This window comes from Pelophylax lessonae (genome assembly GCF_965119305.1).
Source record: "Pelophylax lessonae genome assembly, chromosome: 3".
In the NCBI taxonomy this organism is placed as follows: domain Eukaryota; kingdom Metazoa; phylum Chordata; class Amphibia; order Anura; family Ranidae; genus Pelophylax; species Pelophylax lessonae.
Window position 1 is genome coordinate 167,046,528 of NC_138770.1, and position 15,908 is coordinate 167,062,435.

Below are 15,908 nucleotides of genomic sequence, written 5' to 3' on the forward strand. Positions count from 1 at the left end.
AGCAATCCCTAATATAAAGAACACTATACTATTTCCTTTATTGGAAAAAAACATCTCTTCTGTCTAAAAATGAGAACATGTTGTACACTCCTGCCATATACAATATCCTGGATAGGTAACCAGATAGATGCAATATAAAACTTTTTATATTTTAGACACAAGCATAATACCAATATCTATATTCAACCACTCTGGGACAAAAAGCACACCCCCAAGTAGATACTTCATCTGCTGAAGTGGCATTGGATTTGGCTGTTATTTACTTTTTATCTACACGGAGGTAAGATACCCCAAATAACAAAATAATTCCAACTGTGGATAATCTATATTTTGAGCTCCTTGCTCTCCAGTACTTCCTCGTTTTATGTCTTCCCCCCCCCCCCTTCTTCTCGTTTTTAGGGGTCACCATCTATTAAGTCCTAATAGGCACCTTTAGTTTGGGATAACCAAAGGTGACTGGAATCCTCTCCGTCACTTGAATGATCCCTTTCTTCCGTATTTTTTACACACCTATTCCCCCTTTGGATCATTACAACAGGTGAAGTGATCCGTAACTATATACTTAAGGGAACTCATCCTTGGAGTGAACTTTTCTGACACTGCATTATTATTTACAGGTTATAGAAAATAATATAAATACCTGATTCTAGCTCCCACCCTGCGGGACCCATACATATCTCCCCGTGGACAATATGAGCGGCTCCGGACATTTTCCGGTATGTGTACAACCCCCCCTCCCCTACCATCCTCTCTTCTCCCTTTCCCCCTTCCCCACTCCCTCTTCCTTCCCCCCCCTCCCCCTTCCCCCCTCTCTCCTTCCCCCTTGATATATTACCTCTTGAGATGGAACAACATGTTGTCGCATATGCAAAAACCTTGATATGATTGATGTAACACACTAATGTATGTTTTTGTATTTTTGCTTTTGTTCTCTTGGTTTCACTTTTGGCATATGATTATGCTTTCCAGGAAAACATACAGATTCCCTGAGGAAGATTTTGGTACTATACAAATTTCGAAACGCGTTGGACTCTGTCATGCATCTGCAACTGTATTGTATTATACATTGAATGTATTATTACTGTTTGATTGATCTCTTTCATTCACATTTTTTTCAATAAATTGTTAAATATTTTAATTAATTCTATCTTTTTCGAAAGATCCTCATTAGTTACCTTTAAAGTCCCACCCTTCCAGGGGGTCATTCCCTTTTTCTTTATCAACTAATCTAGGGATTATGGTAACACAATATCTGAGAACTACCCACATACCTTTTCATGTTGTTCACCCTTCTTCCAAAAGCAAAACATTTTCTTCACCTCTCAAAACCTGAAGAGTATTTATAATGCACTTTCTAGCTAATTTAAGAAACCTGTTTTTGACAACTCCAACACATTCTGCAGAAACTACAGTCAGGTCCATAAATATTGGGACATTAACACAATTCTATTTTTTTTGGCTCTATATACCACCACAATAGATTTTAAATAAAACAAACATGATGTGCTTTAACTGCAGATTTTCAGCTTTAATTTGAGGGTATTTACATCCAAATCAGGTGAAAGGTGTAGGAATTACAACAGTTTGTATACGTGCCTCCCACTTTTTAAGGGACCAAAAGTAATGGGACAATTGGCTGCTCAGCTGTTCCATGGCCAGGTGTGTTATTCCCTCATTATCCCATTTACAAGGAGCAGATACAAGGTCCAGAGTTCATTTCAAGTGTGCTATTTGCATTTGGAATCTGTTGCTGTCAACTCTCAATATGAGATCCAAAGAGCTGTCATTATCAGTGAAGCAAGCCATCATTAGGCTAAAAAAAAAAAAAAAAAAAACATCAGCGAGATAGCAAAAACATTAGGTGTGGCCAAATCAACTGTTTGGAACATCTTTAAAAAGAAGGAATGCACTGGTGAGCTCAGCAACACCAAAAGACCCAGAAGACCACGGGAAACAACTGTGGTGGATGACTGAAGAATTCTTTCCCTGGTGAAGAAAACACCCTTCACAACAGTTGGCCAGATCAAGAACACTCTCCAGGAGGTAGGTGTATGTGTGTCAAAGTCAACAATCAAGAGAAGACTTCGCCAGAGTGAATACGGAGGGTTCACCACAAGATGTATACCATTGGTGAGCCTCAAAAATAGGAAGGCCAGATTAGAGTTTGCCAAACAACATCTAAAAAAGCCTTCACAGTTCTGGAACAACATCCTATGGACAGATGAGACCAAGATCAACTTGTACCAGAGTGATGGGAAGAGAAGAGTATGGAGAAGGAAAGGAACTGCTCATGATCCAAAGCATATCACCTCATCAGTGAAGCATGGTGGTGGTAGTGTCATGGCGTGGGCATGTATGTCTGCCAATGGAACTGGTTCTCTTGTATTTATTGATGATGTGACTGCTGACAAAAGCAGCAGGATAAATTCTGAAGTGTTTCGGGCAATATTATCTGCTCATTTTCAGCCAAATGCTTCAGAACTCATTGGACGACACTTCACAGTGCAGATGGACAATGACCTGAAGCATACTGCGAAAGCAACCAAAGAGTTTTTTAAGGGAAAGAAGTGGAATGTTATGCGATGGCCAAGTCAATCACCTGACTTAAATCCGATTGAGCATGTATTTCACTTGCTGAAGACAAAAGTGAAGAGAAAATGCCCCAAGAACAAGCAGGAACTGAAGACAGTTGCAGTAGAGGTCTGGCAGAGCATCACCAGGGATGAAACCCAGCGTCTGGTGATTTCTATGCTTTCCAGACTTCAGGCTGTAATTGACTGCAAAGGATTTGCAAACAAGTATTAAAAAGTGAAAGTTTGATTTATGATTGTTAATCTGTCCCATTACTTTTGGTCCCTTAAAAAGTGGGAGGCACATATACAAACTGTTGTAATTCCTACACTGTTCACCTGATTTGGATGTAAATACCCTCAAATTAAAGCTGAACGTCTGCAGTTAAAGCATGTCTTGTTTGTTTCATTTCAAATCCATTGTGGTGGTGTATAGAGCCAAAAAGATTAGAATTGTGTTGATGTCCCAATATTTATGGACCTGAGTGTATATTGACCATCAAAGAAGTCCATTGAGGAAGACTACTTTGTCCCAAATGTTTTCCTAGTGTACTGTAAAAATCAGGGCAAGATGAATAATTAGCACCCCACTACTGAGAAGTCATTGTATAAGCTAAAGGGCCGTACATATGGGCCGAATACTGGTTGACATTAGGCCCCTGTGTACGGCAGCCGATCCAACAGAAGCTGGCCAAAAATTAGGTAGTGGATATGATGAGCACTATGGAGGGTAAATTGCAAGTGAGTGACACAAGTAGGCCTGAGGAAAGAGCATGCATGCTCCAAACGCGCCACTACGACCACGCCTACCGCTGTCTCCCCATCCTCCTGGTGATGCCTGGCTTGTCCATCCACCCACTGCCCCGGAGCTCCGGACACCACCGGCACAGCACTGGCAACGGGGGATGCCTCTGAATCCAGCTCTCCACCCGGATGGATCTATCACAGCGTGGTTGACCACTACATGCCTGTTTACTACTTATATCTTGTGAGTGCATTACTTCATTAAAGAGGTTGTATACCCCCTGTGGTGTTTGTACCTATAGGTAAGCCTATAACAAGGCTTACCAATAGGTACTGTAAACATCTCCTAAACATGCACCGTTTAGGAGATATTTACATTGCATGCAGCTGATGATGTCATCGTTGCATGTGCTCTTAAAAAAACGTCCGCTGCGCCATTTCTTCAGAGCCCTTTGATTGGTGGCTTCCATGTGCATGCGTGGGATTGACGTTGCGCGGCTCCAGCCAGTAGCACAGCCGGAGTCTGCATACCCGTAAGGAAAACGGGCGAATATGGATGCGGTCTCCAGCGGGGAAGACGTTGGCTTCATTTGCAGGTAAGTGTCACATAACATGCTATAATGCGTTGCATAATAGCACATTATGCGTTTATTTTGCAGCGAACCAAAAATATATATGTTTTTTTACAGGCTTTACTTCCTCTTTAAAACGTGACTCTTTTATCTCATACGGCACTTAGATTGGCACTGCTTTCATTGCCTTTTCTATGGCCGAATATGATTCTGTCAAAGGGGCATGACTGAAAAAGGTCTGCCGATCACCATTCGATCAGCGCTTTTATCCAATGACTAAGGGCGCTGACCGTTGTTTTCAGGCGGGAGGGGGGGGGGTTCAGTCCCCCAGTTAGAACACAATAGCTCATCAGATTGATAGTACAAGATCTCCTCCAGAGCTCTTCAGGTTTTTTTTCGTTCAGCCCACTGGGTTGAATGAAAAAAAGCTAATAGTGGGTACCAGACTTTGACTTTTTTGTCTTATCTTAAAGCAGCCTTTCTCAACCTTTTCAACACACAGGAACCCTTGAAACAATTTTCAGGTCTCAGGGAGCCCCTGCTAAAAATGACTATATTTACTTATTTATAAGTCACCATGATACATTAGTGTGATGGTCAGTGGGATGAATGCTCCTTACACTTGTGGATATTAGGAAGAATTACCTTCTCCCAGGTAGCTAAAAAGATCAATGGTGTCAGGGGAACTTATCTGAGAGGCAGAAACTGCCCATTGCTCAAGGAACCCCTAGCAACCTCTGGAGGACCCTAGGGTTCCACGGAACCCTGGTTGAGAACCACTGCCCTAAAGAGACTCTGTCACCAGTTCTGACGTTATAAATGAAAACCCTTTATTCCTTTTTAAAAAGTAAAAAAAATAAACATATACATGTTGAAACAAGCTTTTTTTTTTTTTTTTTTTAGTTAATTAACTACTTTTTATTACAGCCCTTGCAAAATTATTTGGAAACTGACACTTCCAGAAGTGTTGGACTCCACTATCTGTCACCTTCCCCACTGTGATGTCACTGCTCCCTGCAAATCCTCACACTGATATTGACAACAGGAGACACTTGCAGATAGTTAGCTGTGATGAAAGGTTTATCAGCATGCATCCCTGACAGCTACAGGGAGACTTTACCTAGAGCTGTCAGAGCAACATGATATAAAAAAAATCTTTACTGCTAACTATGTACAAGCAGTGCCCACTCTCAGTATTATTGCAAACAGTATCAGCATTGAGAGAAAAGTATGGGGGTTGGGGTTATTGCATATTTTTACTTACCTGGGTGGATGCTGCATCTGTCCCCCGGTGCCTTTACACTGAGAACACCGCCAATCGCTCGGTTTTGACAGCCGCTCAGCTGTCATTACAAGGAGCGGGAAGGCACCCCCCTCCCACCATCTTCTGCAGCTCACCAGGGTCTCCCTTCCCACCGAAAAGGCAACCAGCCTGCACGACCGCCAAAGACCCGATCAAAGCTGCATTTGGCTCTGATCGGGTCTCCATGCAAAAACCCGGAAGTGATGTCATGACATCACTTCCGGGTACTGGCGACAGATTAAAAAAAATGACAGCATTCAAAACAGCCAAACTTGGCGTTTTGATGCTTTTAAGTGCAGAGGAGGGGTTTGGGGTCTTTTAGACCCCCAGATCCCTCCACAAGAGTACCTGTCAAGTAAAAAAAAATGTAAAAAAAATGTTTTTTAAATGTACGAAAATATTGCCCCATATTGGCCGATACCGATAACCAAAATATCGGTATCGGCAATGAAAAAAACAATATCGGTCGATCCCTACTGCCTGCAAGCAGGCTGTAAGTAGGCTATAATGGTCTTGGCACCCTGACAGTAGGAGATACTTTAAGCAAAGTTTTGTAAGCAGTAGTGGCAGCAGAAGAAGGAGGTGACAGTTGGTAGGGTCTGACATTCCAGGAAGTGTCAAATTCCTATGAGATTAAGAAGGGTTGTAATTAAAAAACAAAGTAGCTCATTAAACATTTTTAATTTAACACATAGATTTATTATTTTTACTTTTTTTAAAAAGTGTTTATTTTAAAAAGATTGAATTGATGACAGGGTCACTTAAATGCTTATGCATATATACATTTGTAAAAGAAGAGGACATAAACACGTTACCTAAAACTGGTACAGTTTCAAAAGAAACTAAAGCTAGCAGCTGAATCATGCTATACACAGCAAGTGAACTCTAATGTAAACAAGTATCCTTAGATAGCAGTGCTAAATTAGGATATATCAAATAGAATTGCAGAAATTTGACAGCTTATCAAGGGTGAAAATATCTCCCAGTGAAATCCCTTCAAGGGCTTGCTGTGATAAATGTAACAGGTGACATGGTCACTGAATCCTGCTCACATTTCTGCTTTTCCCTCCACATAGGTTAATTAAGGACAGAGTGACGAGGAAGCTCTCTAAAAATGTGCTTAGTTGACAGAAAGAAGGCTTGCTGAATTCCTTAAGAGATCACATTTTACAATAATAAATGTAGTATTATTTTGCAAATAATTATTACTATTAATATATCATTTATAAGGAAGTCCCTGAAAACTGCCCATACTCTGGGGTTTATTTAGTAAAGGCAAGTGCAGTTGCTCCAGAGCTTAATGAATAGGGGAAGCTCTACTGACTTCCATAATCCAATCATGTGCATGCAAAAATACTGTTTTTTTTTTTATTTCTTGCATGTGATTGGGTAAACCTTGCAAAATGAAGCTTCAGCTCAATTACTAAACTCTGGAGCAACTGCACTTGCAAAGTGCACAGTCTATGAACCTTTAGTAAATAAAACCTGTTACAAAGAATACCCAATTACTACCATGTGCACAGTCTATTTGCCTTTAGAAAATCAACCCTATTGTGTCATAGAGAATGTATGGTTTTTGAGTGTGCCCTTAAAGAACAACTTCACCTTTGGCCAAATTGTCCTTTCATTAATTCCCTCTACATCCCTGTGTGCAGCCCACTTGCTAACATTCTGAAAAGACCTGATCCACACAGTGATTCATAGGATTTTATGTATGTCCCCTGCTTAGTTAACAGGTGTCCCACAGACCAGAAAGTGTTTTTTTTTTTTTTATTTATTCTTCTAGCAGATAGGCACATGTTTGAACATCTTTCAAGTTTTTATTACTTTCTATGTCCCCATTGTGGAGATTTGCGTCACTGCCTACCCATGTCATAGGTGTCAGACAGAACAGGAAGTAAGGAAAAAATACCCCCAACAGGGGCATAGACAATAAAAAAAAACACAAAAGAGATTCTAAATACTTTTTCACTCTACCAAAAAAAAAAATGTTTTGGCTGGCGTTGGGCATTACCAAACAATGGGTGCTATCTTTACTCCAGGACAGGGAGTATAAAAAAGCTTTTACATGAACTCTTCTTTTTTTTAGCGTTCTATATACTATATTTACTGTTCCCCAGGCAATTATAGGCATTTAGTACAGATCCGTAGCCTTCCACCTTTTAAGTACTGTGGGATTGAGGGCAGAATTCTCCCTACTGCTAACAATAATTCTTTGTACTAGATCAGACACCACCTGACACATTTTTAGTAGTAAAGGCGTTGTTTCCTTTTGGTATACAATACAGCCAGCACTTTGCTGCCTTTTTCACAAAGCTAAAATTAAATTGAAAAGGAAACTGTCATAAAGCTGTTGCATCTCATTGCTGAGGTTCCTGTCGAATGCTGGAAACTGCCAGCTGGCACAAGTTTTGTGATGGTACAGAGGTGTGCTACTTGATCTAATCTCACTTCTGTAGTATGGCAGAATACACCCATAGTTGGAAGCCTCAGCTGTGATATCAGCCTTTGTGAAATGTTACTGCAAAGTTACCCTATGCTTTGCCTATGCAAGTCAAAACAACAAGTACACTTTAATACCTGGCTTTCCCTTGCATATATTCACCTTTTCATTGCTTCCTCATCACTTAATTTGCCATTTGGAGTGCAAAGAAATATCTCGAGTCATTGACTCGCTATCATCTGTCAGTGTTACAGCTCTGATGTTTGGTGATTGGTCCATTGACAGTCCTCAGCTGTGTGTAAGCCCCAGTTGGTTGTCCGACTTATGCCTCGTACACACGCAAGGATTATTGACCGACCGATCGTCCGACTTTTGTCCAGAGTGGTGTTTTGTTGGTTGGAATGTGCCTAGACTGCACACAAATTTTCTCGGCCAACAAAAATCTACTTCTGAAGTGATGTCATGTGCTGGTTTACTTTCCGTGTGTTTTCTCTTCTCTGAGCATGCCCAGTCTTGCTCATCAGATTTTTGTCTGCCGAAATCTGTACTGACTGACTGAAAATCGGCCGTTGTGTTGACGGCCAACAAAAATTTTATAGCCTGCACACCAGATTTTTTTCGGCCGAAAAGTTGGAGTCGGTTGTCGGAAGCATCATACTAACAAGCAGAAAATCGGCAGATCGGACGTTGGCTGAAAATTCACGGCCAATAATCGTTGCGTGTGTACGAGGCATTAGACTATAGATTACACAAAGTTTATCTTGGCTACCAGCAGTAAACATAACAGCATTGTAGAGAAGAGAAGGCAAGTATTAGATGCTGAAAAATACACATATCCCAGCACACTTAATAGTCAGTGAGAAAATATTTTAAACAAATTCTACACCGTGTCAACAATTTATGTTAAAAACTGAGGTTTTAGTTGCACACATTTTCAGATATATATGGAAGCCACGTTGCCTTCTGTAATGTGTGGTCCCCTAACTCTAGTCTGCCAGAGCTCCTATCTTTGGACATACAGTATTTAGCATGGAGCTTACCCCCATTTGTATTTCCAACTCTCGGATGATTCTTCAAGCTGAAGCGGAAGCTTGATAGGGCAGCTAGCCAAAAATGTTCTGTGGCAGAAAACTTGACCATAGTGTCTATGTACATGAGTGGTTTATTGTCTGTCTTGACCTTGAAGTCTGCACCATAGGTTCCCTGGCACTTCCAAGTCACTTTCTACATCCTCAATTCTCAGCAATTTGTTGAGGACTCAAGCTGTTTTGAGGATGACGCTGTACGGCACTGATGACAGTATGTAGAAGACTTTAAAAAAATATCAGCAGGACCGGTATCTGCTCCTTTGTGCAAGGAGGAAGAGGATGAGCACTGCCAGAACCCTACAGAACGACCTCAAGCAGGCCACTTGTGTGAATGTCTCTGACAGAACAATCAGATACAGCCATCATGAGGATGGCCTGAGGGCCCCATGTCCTCTAGTGGGCCCTGTGCGCACTGCCCGGCACCGTGGAGCTTGAGTGGCATTTGCCAGAATTTACAGGTCCGCCATTGGTGCCCTGTGCTTTCCACAGATGAAAGCAGGTTCACCCTGAGCACATTTTTTTTTGTACTGCATAGACAAAGCTCAGGGTCACTTTGAATTCGTTCTTGCATATGCAAGCTTTTATTTAGTGTAAGGAATTGGACTCTAAGAAGCAGGATCTCATGATGCACAATGTGCTATTGTTGCAGACATATTGCAGACGTAACTTCAACCCTGTGACTTTTACTGAGATGAGCACAAGGTCTCTGCAATATGGGTCAATCTGCATTACGTGAGCTGAACTAGCTGTAAAGCCTTAGAGGGAAAACAGAGTAAAGATCTTCCTAAACAAGAGGCAGCAATCATTATACAGCTCCCACCAATCAATAATGCAATCAGTGAAAATAAATAAATGCTGCAAGGTTACCTTGACTTAGATACACCAGGAGACAAAGAAAAAGGAAACTGAACAATAACAAGGGGAACTGAGTCAGGGGTCAAGGTATTAAATAATCTGAAGCTAACGGAAAATACAACAACTTCGATCAATCATAAGTTAACCTGTACTGCTTACTATGCTACCCCAACGGAAAATGCTATCCCACTGGTTGACAAAACATGAACACCAATTTCTTTTACAAATGGGTCCAAGCATAGGCAAAAATGTACTGAGAATTCCTTGGTGTTCACTGAAATAACATACTGTACCATAATAAATTTGATCAAATAGTCAAAAAAATATAAATACAATAATGTCAATCATACAAACTTTTCTAAATGCTGCTCAAACAAGTCAAATTTTTCTCATAAACATGTAATTTCAATGTATTCTTTAGGTCAGGGGTCTCCAAAGTTTCTAAACAAAGTGCTAGTTTATTGTCCTTTAGACTTTAGGGGAGCTATACTATGATTAGTGGGAGTGGAAATTTTCCTGGCATCAGTGGGAGTAAATATCACCACAATTGGTATTAGGGGAGGAATAGTGCCCCATCACTGGTATAATTTGGAGGAATAGTGCCCTATTATGAGTGTCAGTGGAAGAAACGGTGCCCCATTGTTCGTGTGAGCTGGCAGAATAGTGTCTCGTTTCAGTGGGAGGAATAGTGCCCCAAGGGCCAGATAAAGGCAGTGTAATATTAGGAACACTGCAACCCTCTATTGAAAAACAATTTATGAGGTCAACTTGCCTCCAACAGTCAGGCACATGTGGAATAATTAAAAGATGTAGAACATGTCTGTGGTCACTCCTCCTTCTCAGTTTGTCATAAATAGGCATATCTGAACACAGAGTACATGGAAATTTTATGGTCATCCAGCCCCAAGGCCACAACTTGGAGATAACTGCTATGGGTTAATACAGCTGTTTAGAATATTTTTAGTGAACAAGAAGTAGCAGATATCTCTTAAGGTGTATCCAAACCCAGGAATAAATGTTACATGTTGCAGCTTACCAGTCTTCAAATGTGGTGGCTGCATTTGTTTTTATTTTCCTGGCTAAGTACAGGAATTACAGGAAAATCATAGAAAAAACCCAGAGTGCTTGTAACTTGATGGCCATTAAACACAAAGCTTGTAACTTGAGGTGCACTTGAAATGTCACACAATTTGATCAGCTGTCACTAGGTTAGGTGGTCCGTAGTCCTAAAACGTTTCCTGTACCAAGGTGACAGTGCTGCTTCTCTATAGGTACAGGCAGGATCACCAGTTGAAAATAATGGAGAAATAAGTGGGGAAAAAAGAAAAATAATGCAGCCCCCACATCTAAGCACCGGTATGCTGAAATAAATACATTTTTTTTTTACCTTGGGTTAAGATACACTTAAGAACAATGACACATGCCTTCATAGGAATATTATAGGTTCTTAAAAGATCTATGACAAACAGCCAAATCTAAAAAAAAAAAAAAAAAAAAAAAAAAAAAATAACCACAATCCTTAGAATTGTGTATGTACTGCCTCCCAGCTCATGCACAGGGTCTCTCAGCTTTTAAAGTCTCTCTGGCAAGCGGCAGTTACTGTACAATGATGCATTTCCCCATACACCTAATAGCTACATAATGTCTAATGATGCTGCCACATCCTAATGTTGTCAACTACAGGTGTGGATGGTGCAGATCTCCACTAAACAAAGAGGCCGTATGATATAAAGGCAGTGTAATATTAGGAAGACTGAAAGCCTCTGTTGAAAAACAATTTATGGGGTCAACTAGCCTCCAACAGTCAGGCACATGTGAAATAATTAAAAAATGTAGAACATGTCTGTGGTCACTCCTCCTTCTCAGTTTGTCATAAATGGGCATATCTGAACACAGAGTACATGGCACTCTTATGGTGCAGTAAGACTTGCCCCATATTCTGGTCTGTGCAATCTGTGATGTAAGTCATCATGATGCAGTGGACCAGGTGGGCGCAGACAATATTTCAGTACACTTGGGACAGCTTATCTCTGATTGCTAGAAAGGAGATCAAACTGTTTACAGTAAATTTCAACATTTCCACATTTTCAACTAAACTCCTTTTCATTGGTTCACAGCCCTTCTTCTTGTGGTAACTCAGTCTGACCATGCACCAGGAACTTAACAGCAGTCACGAAACACAGCTTCTCCGACCCAAATCCCATTGGCTTATGCCCATGTTTTTTGGAAAACTGTTTTCAGCACTAGTCTAGCCTTTCTTCTTCTTGAGTTGAAAGTCCTGTTGCCTTTTTATTACTACTTTACACATGACTACTGTTCATTTTGAAAGATAAATCCTGGTTTCTTTTATTTGATTATTTTTGTTTCTTTTTTAACAAGATACTGGTATTGCTAGCAATAGTAGTTAGTAACTCCACTATTTATATATGACTTATGTACACTTTAAAACGGCTTCTTGCTCAGCCCATTGTAATATGACAGTTGATCCCTGTTATCCTGGGTGGATAATCACAATAGTTAACACTGAATGAATAGTTTTCATTCAGAAAAAAATGGTTGCTTATAACTGTTAAATTCATAGTTATAACAAAAAATAGTGTGTAAAAAAAAATCCTGACGATCTCTCCAGTAGTACAGTGTTACTATGGTAACACTGTATTTCTCTGGTCACTGTATGTAAAAAAAAAAACAAAAAGTAATAAAAAAAGAAAACAATATTTTAAAAATGGAAAAAAAATTATTACATTTTTTTTTACATACTGTCACCAGTCAGTGTCCCTAATCACTGCCACACCAACTATATGATGACGCTGTACTACACTGATGACAGTATGTAAAAGACTTTACAAAAAAAATGTAATTTAATTTTCAAAAAAAATTTGACAAAAAATGACAACTTCAAAAAACTTGCCATGCCTCTTACTAAATACCTTGGACTGTCTACTTTCCAAAAAAAAGGGTCATTTGGGGGATATTTGTACTGTCCTGACATTTTTGGGTCTCATGAGATAGGCCATTGGTACATCAGGGTTTATCAATTTTCAGATATATACTGCCCAAAAAAATTAAAGGAATACGTTTTCTTCAGAGTATAACATCAAGTCAATTAAACTCCTGGGATAATAATCTGGTCAGTTAAGTAGCAGAGAGGGTTGTTGAACAGTTTCAGCTGCTTTGGTGTTAATGAAATTAACAAGTGCACTAGATGGGCAAAAATAAGATGACCTCCAAAACATAAATGGTTTTACAGGTGGAGGCCACTGAAATTTTTTTTTGCCTACTCATCTTTTCTGACTGCTTTTCACTAGTCTTGCATTTGCCTAGGGTCAGTGTCACTACTGGTAGCATGAGGCGATACCTGGACCCTGTAGAGCAGGGGTCCTCAAACTACGGCCCTCTAGCTGTTGCGGAACTAAACATCTGATGAGGCATTGGAAAACTCTGACAATCACAACCATGACTAGGCATGATGGGAATTGTAGATCCTGAACAACTGGAGGGCCATAGTTTGAAGACCCCTGCTATAGAGGTTGCACAGGCAATCCAACTCCTCCAGGGTGGCACATCAATATGTGCCATTGCCAGAAGGTTTTTTGTGTCTCCCAGCACAGTCTCAAGAGCATGGAAAAGATTCCAGGAGACATGCATTTACCCTAGGAGAGGACAGGACCGTAGAAGGTCCTTAACCCATCAGCAGGACCGGTATTTTGCTCCTTTGTGCAAGAAGGAACAGGATGAGCACTGCCAGAGCCCTACAAAATGACCACCAGCAGGCCACTGGTGTGAATGTCTCTGACCAAACAATCAGAAACAGACTTCCTGAGGGTGGCCTGAAGGTCTGACGTCCTCTAGTGCAGTGTTTCCCAACTCCGGTCCTCAGGGCACACTAACAGGCCAGGTTTGCAAGAAAACTAAAATACATCACAGGTGATATCCTTTGCTGCTCAGTGATTGCAGTCTTATAGTCTGCATCTCCCCAAGGTAATACTTAAAATCTGGCCTGTTAGTGTGCCCTGAGGACCGGAGTTGAAAAACACTGCTCTAGTGGACCCTGTGTTCACTGCCTGACACCATGGGGCTCAATTGCCATTTGCCATTGAACACCAGAATTGGCAGGTCCACCACAGATGAGAGCAGGTTCACCCTGAGCACATATGACAGACATGAAAGGGTCTGGAGAAGCCGTGAAGAATGTTATGCTGCTTGTAATATTGTTCAGCATGACCGGATTGGTGGTGGGTCAGTGATGTTCTGGGGAGGCATATCCATGGAGGGAAGCACAGACCTCTACAGGCTAGACAATGGCACCCTGACTTCCATTACGTATCGGGAGGAAGTCCTTGGACACATTGTGAGACCCTACACTGGTGCAGTGGGTTCTGGGTTCTCCCCGATGCACCATAATGCCCCAGCTTCAAGTGGCAAGAGTATGCAGCGAGATTCTGGAGGATGAAGGAATTAATTTTATTGAATGGCCCCCATGCTCGCCAATAGAACACCTCTGTGACATCCAATAGAACACCTCTGGAAATTATGTTTCGGTCTATCTGAAGCTGCCAGGTTGCACCTCAGTCTGCTCAGGAGCTCAGTGTTGCCCTGATCCAGATCTGGGAGGAAATACCCCCGTAAACCTTCCTCATCTCATTAGAAGCATATCCCAACATTGTCAGGCATGCATACAAGCACTTGGGGGCTATACAAACGACTAGGTACCATTTTAGTTGCTGCAATGAAAATTCAGCAAAATGGACTAGCCTGCTGCATATTTTTTTCACTTTGATTTTTGGGGCTGTCTTTGAATTCAGCCCTCTGTGGGGTGATAATTTTCTTTAACATATTACCCAGTCCATATTAGTATAAATATCCAGCATGACATTTTTCCCCATTGAGATCTGATGTGTTTTCAAAGTGTTCCTTTAATTTTCTTTAAGCAGTATAGTTTGTGGACAAATTCTTTACAGATTCTATGAAGGTTCTAATTCGTCCTGGTCGTGGTATAGCTAGTTGTAGTTCGTCACATTTATACTTGTTCTGTAAATTTGAGAACATTTTACCATTCCTCTAAGTAGCTTCCTCAGCTACTTGTCAAGATCTTCAACATTACAGAACAAATAAAGCTAAATGTGACAACTACTAACACTTTTTTTTAGATCTATCCATAGTTTTAAAAAAAATCTAAACACCTATGCACCAGGGTTTTTTTTTTTTACTTGTACTTTACCATCAGTCAAAAGTTCAAAGCCTTTTAAAAGCTCATTCTTAGCCCCCATTAAAATACAATGTCAAAACTTCTTTATTAAAAGTAAAAAAAAAAATCATTATATCTCAAGTTACAATAACCTAAGAAGAGTAAGGAATGATGTGAGATGACATGAGAAAAAAAAATTTTGAACTATAGAAACACAATTTACCTTCCACTGACAAAGAAGCAGGTGACAAGGAAAATAAGAAGAATAATTCCACCAGCTACGGAAATGGCTAAAATAGTGATCTGATTGGGATCAGTAATGGCAATCATATCTGGAAAACAGAAATAGACACCGTCAATAAAAAACACGAATTCTGAAGACTGGAGTTTTAAGAGATATAAGTAATTTTAGAAGAAGATAAAAAAATTTTTAACAGTACACCAGTAAACAGTGAGAAGCAGATTATTTCAGTAAAAATTATATTGCACAAAATTAATGATTCCACTGTCTGAAAAAAAATTAGCTTAAGTGAAAACTTTCAATATCACCAATTAAGGGAAAAATGCTTTAAACTATTGGAATGTTTTATAAACTGCCACTTTATAAAACCCTGGTCTGCCCACATCTGGAGTATTCTGTCCAGTTCTGGTCGCCAATCCTCAGAAGGGATGTGCTGGAACTGGAAAGAGTCCAAAGAAGGGCAACTAAACAAATAAGGGGATTGGAAGACCTTAATTATGAGTAGCGATTACAAGCGCTTAATTTATTCTCCTTGGAGGGGAGATGCCTGAGAGGAGACATGATAGCGATTTACAAATATCTCAATGGCGATCCCAGCATAGGAAAAAAAACGATTTAGTCTCAGGGAGTGCAAGAGGACACGTGGCCACACAATGAGATTAGAGGAGAGGCGGTTTAACCTTAAGCTGCGTAAGGGGTTCTTCACTGTAAGGGCAGTGAGAGTGTGGAACTCTCTTCCACAATTGGTGGTAGCTGCGGGGAGTATGGCTACTTTTAAAAGACTCTTGGACGTGCATCTCACAGTTCACAACATTCAGGGTTATGGGAAATGATCATGTCACTGACACACACACACACCTGCACAGGTTGAACTGTTGTCTTTATTCAACCTCAACTACTATGT

General features: G+C 40.5%; 1 protein-coding gene across 1 annotated transcript in view; it reads right to left on the reverse strand.

The window, feature by feature from the left end:
* The window catches only part of LOC309549320 (ephrin type-A receptor 3-like), a 308,452-nt gene that overhangs the window by 107,204 nt on the left and 185,340 nt on the right, over positions 1 to 15,908 (reverse strand). Inside the window, exon 9 of the mRNA XM_082249514.1 lies at positions 14,987 to 15,095. Within this exon, the coding sequence (XP_082105640.1) occupies positions 14,987 to 15,095 (109 nt within the window). The remainder of the gene's footprint in view (positions 1 to 14,986; positions 15,096 to 15,908) is intronic.